The sequence below is a fragment of the Aptenodytes forsteri genome, unplaced genomic scaffold (genome assembly GCF_000699145.1).
Source record: "Aptenodytes forsteri isolate BGI_AS27 unplaced genomic scaffold, ASM69914v1 Scaffold110, whole genome shotgun sequence".
Taxonomy (NCBI): domain Eukaryota; kingdom Metazoa; phylum Chordata; class Aves; order Sphenisciformes; family Spheniscidae; genus Aptenodytes; species Aptenodytes forsteri.
Window position 1 is genome coordinate 401,048 of NW_008794583.1, and position 11,196 is coordinate 412,243.

Sequence of the window (11,196 nt, forward strand, 5' to 3'; positions counted from 1 at the left end):
CCCCCAGCGAGCACGAGGGAATTACCCGTGAGGTCATGAAGAGCAGCTTGGTTTCCATGTCGGGAGTGAGGCGACACGCCAGGAATTTGCGAGAAGTCCTCGACTGGAGGAGCTGCAGGACACCTGGGGAGAGACAGAGAGGTCGGTCTGTGCTCGCACGGCCCCACGGACGGCACGGCACGAACGGGATCCGGGCAGGGATCTACCAACATCTGCAGCAAGCTGAGTTTGGAGCATTAAGCTCCGTTTCCCCAAGGCTACAGGCAGTGGGAAGGGTTCAAGATTCTGGCTGGAAAAGGTCTCCTAAAACATCTCCTGTCTGGAGCAAGCTTTTGTCAGAGATCACTAATGAGGACGCCAGGAAGGAGAGCCTGGAGAAAGGGAGAGAGGATGCACAGCAGGGCAGGGACAAGATCTGGAGGAGAAATGAGAAAGTCCAGACGCCAAGTCCCAAGCCGTAACCAACACAGCACGTTCCCCCATCTCCCACCCCCTTGTGAGGGAGCACAAAGATGATCTTAGACTTGGCCCTGCTACAGTAAAACCACTTGTCCCACCACAGCTGACGGCTTCGGACAGACCAGGTGGCCTGGGCACTGAAAAGCAGGGCTTGGCATAAAGAGTGTCCATCCTGGGCTGTGCCAGCGTGCAAGTCCAATTCCTCCCCTGCACTAAAGGTACCCAGATGTAACAACAAAGATCAGACACAACAGAAAACTTGTGTGTGCACGCGCGCGTGCAGAGAAGGGAGGACGGGAAGGAGAAGGGGAGGTTGCAAAAGCCGCTCTTGTTCCCAGACAGCTGCAAGAGGAGGAATTTATAGAATTGCAGAACGGTTTGGGTTGGAAGGGACCTCAAAGATCATCTAGTTCCACGCCCCCTGCCATGGGCAGGGACACCTTCCGCTAGACCAGGTTGCTCAGAGCCCCGTCCAACCTGACCTTGAATGTTTCCAGGGATGGGGCATCCACCCCCTCTCTGGGCAACCTGTGCCGGTGTCTCACCACCCTCAGTGTGAAGAATTTCTTCCTTATATCTAACCTAAATCTCCCCTCTTTCAGTTTAAAGCCGTTACCCCTTGTCCTATCACTACATGCCCTTGTAAAAACTCCCTCTCCAGCTTTCTTGTAGGCCCCTTCAGGTACTGGAAGGCTGCTATAAGCTCTCCCCAAAGCCTTTTCTTCTCCAGGCTGAACAACCCCGACCCTCCCAGCCCCTCCTGGCAGCAGAGCTGTTCCAGCCCCCCGAGCATTTTGGTGACCCTCCTCTGGACCCGCTCCAACAGGTCGGCGTCTTTCCTGGGCTGAGGACCCCGGAGCTGGACGCAGTGCCCCGAGGGGAGTCGGGGGGGGTCTCACCGGAGCGGAGGGGACTCGCCCTGCTGGCCACGCGGCCCAGGGGACGGTTGGCTTTCTGGGCTGCCAGCGCACGTTGCCGGCTCACGTTGAGCTTCTTATCAACCAACACCCCCAAGCCCTTCTCCTCAGGGCTGCTCTCAATCCGTTCTCCATCCAGCCTGTATTTGTGCTTGGGGTTGCCCCCACCAATGTGCAGGACCTTGCACTTGGCCTTGCTGAACTTCATGAGGTTTGCACGGCCCCAGCTCTCAAGCTTGTAACAAGGTCCCTCTGGACGGCATCCCTTCCCTCCAGCGTGTCAACGGCACCACACAGCTTGGTGTCGTCGGCAAACAAGCGACCCGAGTGGAGAGACCTGAAGGATTTACGGGGCAGCCGGCTCTGACGCGGACAGGCAGGCGCCAGGGACGCTGCGCACACGAGGTGCGCTTCGCTCTCTCGCCGTTTGGAAGCCGTCCTTCTGCCGCGCAGCCGGAGGGTCGCACCTGGGGGATGGCTGGAAGAGGGAAGCTTCAAAGCAGAAAGAACAGATGCCAGCTCCCGCGGAGCTCAGAGGAAGGGTTGGAGCGAGCTGCGCATCAGGGGAAGAGAGCCACAAAAGCACCTTGCTTGTTAAAAGCTCCCAGCTGCTCAGAGGGAGGGATGGATCCTGCGCCCGGAGCCACCCCCTGCTGTGGTTTTCCCTCACGCTCGGTGCTGCTGAGCTCTGGCCCTGGTCTCAGGAGCGGGGAGCTCAGCAAGACTGACTCGGATCGGAGGTTACAGAGTGATACAAACCCGAGAGCACACAGACTGGCAGCTGCTAGAGATAATAGCCACCTTGCAGAGCAATTATTATAGGCTCTCGACAGCAGGCAAGAGGGCAAAGAAGTAGTCTTATGATCAACTGCAGGGGAAATTATTTTGGGGAGGGGACCTTCCAGGCTCCACACGAGCAAGTACAAATGAGGGCACCCCTGGACAGATCAGCTTCTGTTCAGAGTCCTCCCATCCGGCCCCCAGAGCCAACTGCAGGGACTTCTGCGGGACAGGGAGGAGCGACAAACCCAGGCCGGGCTCCTGGTGCACTGCCAGACGCAGCCCACCTCTCCCTGCCGCCCCGAGGGCTGCCCAGCTGCCTGCGCTGGGGTGTTCCCCGGGGACGCGGGCGAACTCCGCCTGCTCCAGCGCTTTGCTGCTGCAACGGCAAGGAGAAACGCACTGGTGTGTGCGTGCGCTTACCCAGGTGTCGTCTCACCTCTACGAACCATCGGGCAACGCCACGGGCCACTGGTTGTGGCGTCAAACAGAAGAAAAAGGGAACCAAAAGGGAAAAACCACGGGGAGTTTGCTAGTTGTCAGAAGAGAATGAGCCAGGAGCACCGATGTTAGCCCCAATTTAGGTATTGTTTTGCTGGGTCATTTGGCTAAAACTGGCAGCAAACCAGGAAATAACCCTGACCAGCTGCCCCCACCGGTGTGGGAAGCAAGTGAAGCTAGAGGGACGTTCGTTAGGTGCCCCAGGACGCTCCGAGCACGGACGCGAAAGCTCAGCGCTCAGCTGGGAAGATCCAGACAGAGCTAAGAAATGCTTCTAGTGAACGCAGAGCTGCAGGAATAGGCAGGGCTGAGCCCTGGGAATGTGAAACATGAGCCTTCCTTAGGTGTAGGGCTAAGACTCCTCTGCCTCCGCAAACCCCACAGGCTAACTCTGATAACCCAGAGAGGGAAACTGGGTCCCTGCAGCCCTTCGGCTGGCAAGTCTCAGCAGAGACCAGCAATGGCAGGAGACAGGTTCTGGAGATGCAGAAGAAGCCAGAGTTCACAAGAGCTTAAGGAGCATTTAATCAAATGATGTGCTGCGCGTTTCCCTGAGCATAATCTGAGATCTTTAAAGTGACATTAACACGGCCCCTGAGAGGAGAGCAGGCACTGGGGGCGGGGGGAGAACACTTTAAAGCCCCATTTCCAAAGACTCACTAGAATTGCTGCAGACAGATAATGATGTGACAGCCCCTGGAGAAGTGAATAATTTATACCAATAAAAATTATAAATATAACACTCTCTCCATCATGTCTATTTTAACCCAGACTGTGCAGAGAGCTCCACGGCTGAGTGTTCGGCACACCAAGCGTGCGAGGCTACTGGGAGAAATAAAATCCCATTTAGAAAGCGTCAGTTGCCGCACCTTCTGGACTTCTTGCTTTAGAGCTATGGAGCTTCATCGGGCTCTTTTCTGGACAGTCTGAAGGACTCAGACACTTTATATCTTTGGGCTCCAGCTTCATCTCAGCTTATAAATCAGTTAATTAAAAAAAGCAACGGCCACAATTATGGAAGTGTTAAGCCCAGAACAAGCAATACAATTTAACGACCCTCATCGTGACCTGGCCGCATTCCCATGATCTATCATTACAGCTGCCTGAAGTATCTGTTTTTTGGGATGGTTTAAAGCCCAGATGCCTACAAGGCCTCTGCGGCATTTAAAAAAAAATGGCAAAAGCTGCCAAGCGTCAGAGCTGACCACGGGAGACCGGTCCAAGCCCTGTCCCTATTCCTAAGCTCCCTGCAGCCAGCAGTAAGCTGCTTTTGGAGGCATCTTCTCCTAGTTAGTGACGAGAGGGGCTCTGGAAACAGCCACGTGGGCCTTGACGCTGATGGAGGTGGGATCACACGGTGTAATTATAGCTCTCGCTGCATGCTCTCCTGTAAGAGAGCATCTGGAAGGAACCCACGCGCCCAATGTGTTTTGCTTTAGTAGGGCTGTAATAGAGCCTGTCCGCTCTAGCACGGCCCCGAGACCTGGGCCAGACGGGGTGCGCAGAGTGAAAAGCAGCTGCCGTGCAGGATTTTTGCTCCAACTCACCCCGGAACGGGCCGACAGTCACGGCGGCCTTGCCGCGAGGGCGCGCGAAGGCAGGAGGGGGTTGCCTGTGGCTAGCGGGGCCCCGGCAGAGGCTGTCCAGGACGGAGCCGGCCGCCCCTTCGACCCTGGCCCTGCGTACCTGTGAACTGCGCACTGAGGACCTGCGGGTTGTGGATGATGTCCTTCCAGAGCTGCTCGAACTCGGGTATCCTTGCAACGTTTTGCAGCAGCCGCACAAGGTCCCGGCCGATCATGAAGCAGTCCATGAACTGGGGAAAGGAGAGGAAAGAAAAAGAAAAAAAAAAAAAACCACCTCATTTACTGTTTACCTGCTCCTGAGCAGGGGGAAGGGAAAAGGCACTGGGGGGCAGGAGGAGGGGAAGGGAGGAACAGTCAGTCCTTCAACCTTACTGCCGGCTCCAGATGATTCACTCTTTGCACAATATCAACACCCCTGCCCCTGGCAGCCTGCCCCTCTTTTGAAGCTAGCAGGTTCTGAGAGGCAGGGTGACAGGCGGGAAGGTCAGCAGCTATTTTAAAATGTTCTCTCTCTTGTAAAGCAAACAATCGGCCCATAAATCTGACATTTTCTCTCCAGGACTGCAGCCAGTCTCTGAAGCTAGGACTTGACACTTGGTCCTTCCCGCCCAGCAAGGAGGAAGGGGAGAGCGGGCAGCGCTCAGACCAGCGGGCAGGGAGCTGCAGAGCCATCATGTCCTGCAGGGCTAGGACGCCAAACGCGAGGATTTCTGCCTACACCTAGCTTTGATGGCTTCTCCTGCACGATATGGACCGAAGAGTGGCCTGGAGCCGGCTATCGTGTTCTCTCTAAGCCTGCAAAGACGCTGGCTGCCTCCCTAAGGGAGGAACTGATGTTCTTGCAGCTAGGGTAAGCCACAAGCACTGAGGTGCCACAGCAGCAGAAAGAGAATGGTTTCAACCCTTGTGGCCTGAATAAAAGGGACTGAAAAGAGGCAGCCGCATCAAAACAGCTGCTCTCCCCCTCCCTGCAGCCTGGAGTCTGACGGGACAGCTGGTGTAAATGGGTTCAAAAGCCATTCACAGCCTGCACCGAGAATGAACCACACACCACCGCCTGCACGGTGCAAGCTTGGGGGGGTGACTCTGAGGAACCAGCGTGTCTCACGCTTCCAGTCGCACGAGGAACGCGGGCAACGCCACCGCACGCAGACACAGACTCCCCAGAGAGGCAGGTCTCTTTTCCCAGCCGTCCCTTGAGTCCCCTGATTTGCTCACCCGTTCACGGAGGAGGGAGATGCAGAAATCCACCTCCTTTTGACGAAGAACCTGGAGCTGAGACGTGCCGTGATGGTCCACGATGAGCCGCAGGTACGTGTACACCGCCATGGCTATCAAGAGGCTGCTTTTCAGTACCCACTCTCTGGAAAGGAAGGAAAAAAGAAACAAAAAAAAGAAACACCTTCAGCCACCTCCCTGAGGGAACCACAGCCAGAAGTGATATAAAGGTGGAGACCCAGGACAGAGGAAACTGAGGCACAAAGGAAACAGCAAGGGCAAGGACTCCAGCCTGGAGAATGTTCCATCCACGGACCATTCCCTGCTCCGTACCGGGTGCTTGCTACGCTTTGGTCCAACTCTTCCTCCCCCAGGACAGCCCCATCACAGTCTACCGTCTGGGTGCTCGCACCCCAAGCTCTCTGGCAGGGTGGGAGACGCGCTCACGCGAAGCGCTGGGTGGATTTCCAGGGCCACAGAGATGTTCGCTGCAGCAACAATCTAAGGTATTTGCAACTGCAAGCAATAAAGTGCTCAGGAGCGAGTGGAGGGAGCAGCTGCCCCGTGAACAGACTTGACCTTGATGCTAGCACTGACCGCCACAGGAGCCTCTTTACTGGTCTCCATAGCCAGAACAGCACCGAGCAAGAGACAACGCACCAGGACAAGCTACGAAGCACCTTCCCACACGATCAGGCTCACGCGCAGCCGCGCGAGAGGCGTTTTCACGCTCCCCTGCCACCAGTCTGCCCGTGCCAAGTAGATTAATCCAGCAAAATCGGTGGCATTCTGAGCAGCAGGTCACACAGGGCACCTGTTTAATGAGATGCGGCAGCTCTCAAGCCCTGCGCTGGGCTGGGAAGCAGCTCCTGCAGCACTGGGGGTAGAAGAAGAGCTGCCCCTGCCCCGGCTTGACCAGGCAACGGTGCGTGGGGCAGAAGGAAAAGAGCAGTCATGACTACCGGGGAAGCTGAAAGCACCGAATGGCAAGAACTGGGGAAAACCAGACGTGCTTAAGGTCAAATACCAGGGAGATTTGTGAGAGGGCAGATCTAGCTGTGTCGAGAGGGTCTGCAGCGGGAGAGACATCGCAGCCCCGTCGTGGGCACGGCAGGAATCTCTCCTACCTTGGGGAAGGACAGGGGCAAGCAGTGCTCTGGTCAGCGCAAGGGGCTCTACGCCCAGGACTGGCTTTCTGGAAGCAGGTTTATTTCTCAGCCAGCTGGCTTCGCATCCTGAGCGCGGGGCAAGGTGCTTCAGCTCTGCTCCCTCAGAGCGGCGGAGCCCACCGGCAAAGCGTTTCCATCGGCTGCTCCGCCGCTGTCTCCTGCCTGGGCTGCCCTGCCCGCTCCGTGCGGCAGCGCCCTGTCTGCTGGGTGTGCCGCGTTCTCAACCTCCCTTATCTAAGCGCAACAATAAATATTCTCGGTCCATAAAAAGGACCTCGTCAGCTTGGTTATTTGCGCTGGATGCCAAGAACAGGCCAGGCCGGCTCGGTGCCTCCAGCGTGATTGATCACTCACAGTATCCCCTGGCTCAGCGAGCTGTAAATCAGAAGCCCCGTGGAAGTGCCACCGCTGCGTGCAGCAGCTGTAACGCCACGGCCACCTGAAGAGACACCAGCCCAGCGGCAAATGAGTCAGCTGCCCTAAATCACCGGGAGGGAACCTGGGAAGACGTGAGGAGTGTTTGTTTTCCCAGGCTCTTCTCCCGGCATCTAGCTGGATGCTAGGAGTAGGTTAATTAGTCGGCTGGGCGGGCTGGCCCGGCGGCACACGGCGCTGAGCGGAGGTTACGTTAGGGAGGATGTGGGAGTAATTAAGGCCGGGATCCCGGGGGGCCGGCAGGTCAGCATTTCCCCCTTTTCCCAGCGAGGGCTGCGCAGAAAATAAAAATGCTGTCAAAGGGGGGGCAAAAGCCACCCGCAGCCACGGGATTCATCGATCCGACAGGCAGAGAAAATGAAAACACCCGGAGGAAGCATCGCACTCGTGCCGCCATTAGCAGCAAGAAGCTAAATTAACACCCCGCTTTCGAGAGGCAGAGGATTTGCCTCCTCTCCGAGGTGGGCAGTGCTTGAGAAGCAGCTTTGCTGTAACTGTTTTTAATTAAACCCAGCACTCAACACTCTGAACGTGGCATCAGATCTTCACATGCGTGGCTTTAATTAAAGCTCTGGCTTTCCCCTAATCAAAGCACGTAAATCCCAGCAAAGAGCTGCAGGTTCTCCCTTGGGCTCACTTCCAATCCTCAGCTCTCCTCGCGCTCAGTTTCTGTGCTGCTACAGGACGTATCATTGACACTCCAGCAATACCTTCAACAGGGGCCGAGCCTTTTCCTCTCACATTTGCTCCTCCGAAACTCCTCTCCTCAAGTGACAAAGCTCAGCTGTTATTTAGTGCACGGGGCTTTCTCCTGCAGACCCACGGCCAGATGTGGCTTTGGATCACCACTGAGAAGCTGCTATTTCTCCCACAGTCCAGCTGTTTGCAGTTATTTGTTTGCAAGACAAGAGCTGCAACGTGCTTTGGCGAGACGAGGAGTGCTTCCGAGATGCTCCAAGGTGCGGGGCGGCAGCGGCAAGTAGCACCAGCACACGGGAAGACCACATCAAGAGCTGGTAGGGGCTTAAATACGGTTGGGAACAGAAGGGTTGAGCTTAGCGCAAAGGCAGCTGAGGCAATACTGCGAAGAACCGAAGGTCAGCCAAGCCCAGAAGATCTCAGAGGGTCTCTCCTTCCCGTGCGCGGTGGGGCACTAGATGGCACTCGCAGCAGCGCACACCCGCACAGCTATTCCCGGAATAAAAGTCACTAGGACTGTTAGCTGCGGCCAAATAAATGCTTAAACAACTTGATTGTTAACCGCAGTAATAAGCGATTTTAGGAGGATCGCTGCTATTATAGACAGCGCTCAGCGAAAAGCTATAGGCTATTTAAAAATAATGACTCTGCCCAGCCAAAGGCTGCAGTTAGGAATTCTGCTTATCATCAATTAGCGGCTGCTTTGCCAACAAAGGACAATGCTGAGCCCATAGGACAATACTTCCCAGATGGCCTGTCCACAACAAATTAAAGTTGCAGCCCTGATGAAGCAGGAGCTGTTTAAACACAGGAAGCTTTTTGGGCAATTAACTCTGTCCTACTCCTCCGAAAGGAACACCTCCCCCGCAGCTCGGGAAACTCAGGAAGAAAATATTCCTGGGATGCTGCTCCCGAGCCACGCGTGCTCCTCAGCCACAGGAGGTGATGCCACCCCACTGCCCAGAGGGTGGGCTGACCACCTACCGGGTGCCACACGTTAGGGAACAGCCGTGTCTCCTCGCAGACGGCTGGGGGACATGTATCAGCCTGGGCAGACCATCTTATCTGACGTGATGCGCAGCCCCTCTCCAAACCCCGCGGAGGAGGTTTGCTAACGGAGGGACTTCAGGACACCCTCCCGCACACAACCTGCGGCAAGAGGGCTCCGAGAGCTAGAAATTGATGCCACGGCTTGAAAATACGCTTGGCGACACAGTAAGGGAACGCAGAGGTCTTTCGCGCAGGAAACCCCATCAACGCGCTCCCACGCAGGCTGTCACTGCAAACACACCGCCCCGAAATCTGCCTCTCTTGCAACGAGCAGGACAACCACCCTCTTAGCAGGCAGACGAGGAGCGCTCTCCCTCGCTTCGTGCCCGGCCGCTGCTCTCTTCAGACCGCACCAGCCTTCGCCGGCGCCTCCCGACCAGCCGTACCTTTGCTCGGTCAGTATCTCCAAGACGTTCTCGGCCAGCCAGATGTTCTTCGCCGTCACATCCCCACCTGAAAGCGAAAGAGCAACAGGGAAGAGAAAAGCCAGTCAGACGTACGGGTGCGGTTCTGTTGCCAGACTCGACTGAACCACCGACTGCTTCGATCCCCGCATCCCCAGTAAGGCCAAGCTAATTAAGGAGTTTGCTCCCTGGCTGGAGTACGCACTCCTGCCTGGTCCGGCTCTGCCTGCCACACGTGCTTGGCTGCTCCTAGATATAGCACATTTCTAGGTACAAGTGCCTTTCTGTTAGGGGATCAAGGGGGTCTTTGCTGCAACAGTATTCTTCCAAAAGAACCGTGATAATACGGGGTCAGTAATTATCCTTCTGGAAAGCAAAGGAGAAGCCAGAAAGGGATGAGATTCAGTAGCTGGAAAAGAGAAAACATTTGCAGCTGCTGACCCTACAAAGGAGAAACAGCGTCTGCAAAGAATGCCCAAACTCTCAAATACAGGCCAGGTGTGTCTCTTAAAAAATAAAGGGGTGTCTCATGCCCTCAGCGCGGGCTGTCGTCAGCACGAAGCTGGAGCTTTTGGCTGAAGTCGCTGGGAGCAGAGCGGGACTCCCGCTCGCAGGGGCACAGAAAACACCTAAAGCAGGCAAGCCGAAACAATGGGATCATAACAATTAAGGCATCGTAAAAAGCACTGAGAAGCGAGACAGCGGCGTCCTTCCAGAACAGAAGGGGCCCTGAACGGGGAGGTGCAACCGAGGGGAAACAAGGGATGCCTTCACCAGTGGTTTTTAAGACGTTCTGTGTTTACACTGTGACAACAGGGCCAGGGCAGCTTGGCTCGTACTCAGGACTCTGTCCCCTCCCTCTCCATTCTTCCTCCCCTGAAGAGCAGACACGGCAATTTCCAATCCAGGCTGCCCAGTCCCGTGTCACAGGCACATACAATAAAAACACAATGTCAGGTTTTACGGTGGGACATTAATTCCTCCTTCGTGGACGTCAGCAGCCGGCACCAGCGCCAAGTAGAGAACACGGAAGAGGCACCGTTCCTGTGAATCCGGAAAGGCGTGTGTATGTGTGCACGGCTGTGGGGTGCTTACACCGAGGGCTGGGGGTAAAACACGCTACAGGCTACCATACAGCCAGTGCCAGCTCCCTGGAGGAGCTACTGACTTTAGGTGGGGTGAAGCAGCCTCCTGCGTCTCCGATGAGTTACAGAGGAGCCACATGCGCGGCTCTGGCCATCCCAGAGGTCAGAGCAGGGACTGAGGATGATCCTGGAGCTACTGACTTTAGGTGGGGTGAAGCAGCCTCCTGCGTCTCCGATGAGTTACAGAGGAGCCACATGCACGGCTCTGGCCATCCCAGAGGTCAGAGCAGGGACTGAGGATGATCCTGGTGCTCTTGCGCAGTGCTGTGGGGCGAAAGCTGGCAGCGACAGGAACCAATACACTTCCTGGCTGTTCCAGCACTCGCCAGAAGCCTCCTGGCTCTCTCTGTGATTCACCCCTCATAGAGGCTGTTGGAATCAACAGACTCTTGAAGGCTTATCCTCTGCTCCATTCTCCCTGGAGAGATTTCCTCACCAGACAGGTTGGGGCAGGCTTGGTGCCTGCCAGTGAGCCCTGCTCCTGCCTGTCAGCTGGGTACAGAGACACTCGGGAAGCCTGTCCGGACCTGGCTGCACGGCAGCACAGGCTCTGGCTCCGACGCCAAGTTCAGCACGCCACGAGTCGGCCCTGGTACGCCACCGACAGCGCGCCCAGCCTGCTGGCACGAGCAGGGGGGGGATGCAGGCAGCGGTCACCTCGTTCCTGTGGCACAACTCACCCGCGATCTGCTTCATGAAGGTCATGCAGACACCATCCGCACCGAGCACCCCGCTCTTCACCAGCTCCCGCAGCAACCACACCAGCTGGGCAGAGGGAAAGATCAGCGTGGCTTTTGCCACAGACCCCCCCCCCCGTCCCCCCTCCCCAACCC

General features: G+C 56.4%; 1 protein-coding gene across 1 annotated transcript in view; it reads right to left on the reverse strand.

Moving 5' to 3' along the window:
* The window catches only part of INTS3 (integrator complex subunit 3), a 44,109-nt gene that overhangs the window by 22,272 nt on the left and 10,641 nt on the right, over positions 1-11,196 (reverse strand). Inside the window, exons 6-10 of the mRNA XM_009272594.1 lie at positions 11,044-11,128; positions 9,201-9,267; positions 5,462-5,606; positions 4,344-4,473; positions 26-123 (exon numbers count right to left, since the gene is read on the reverse strand). Coding sequence (XP_009270869.1) covers positions 26-123; positions 4,344-4,473; positions 5,462-5,606; positions 9,201-9,267; positions 11,044-11,128 — 525 coding nt within the window. The remainder of the gene's footprint in view (positions 1-25; positions 124-4,343; positions 4,474-5,461; positions 5,607-9,200; positions 9,268-11,043; positions 11,129-11,196) is intronic.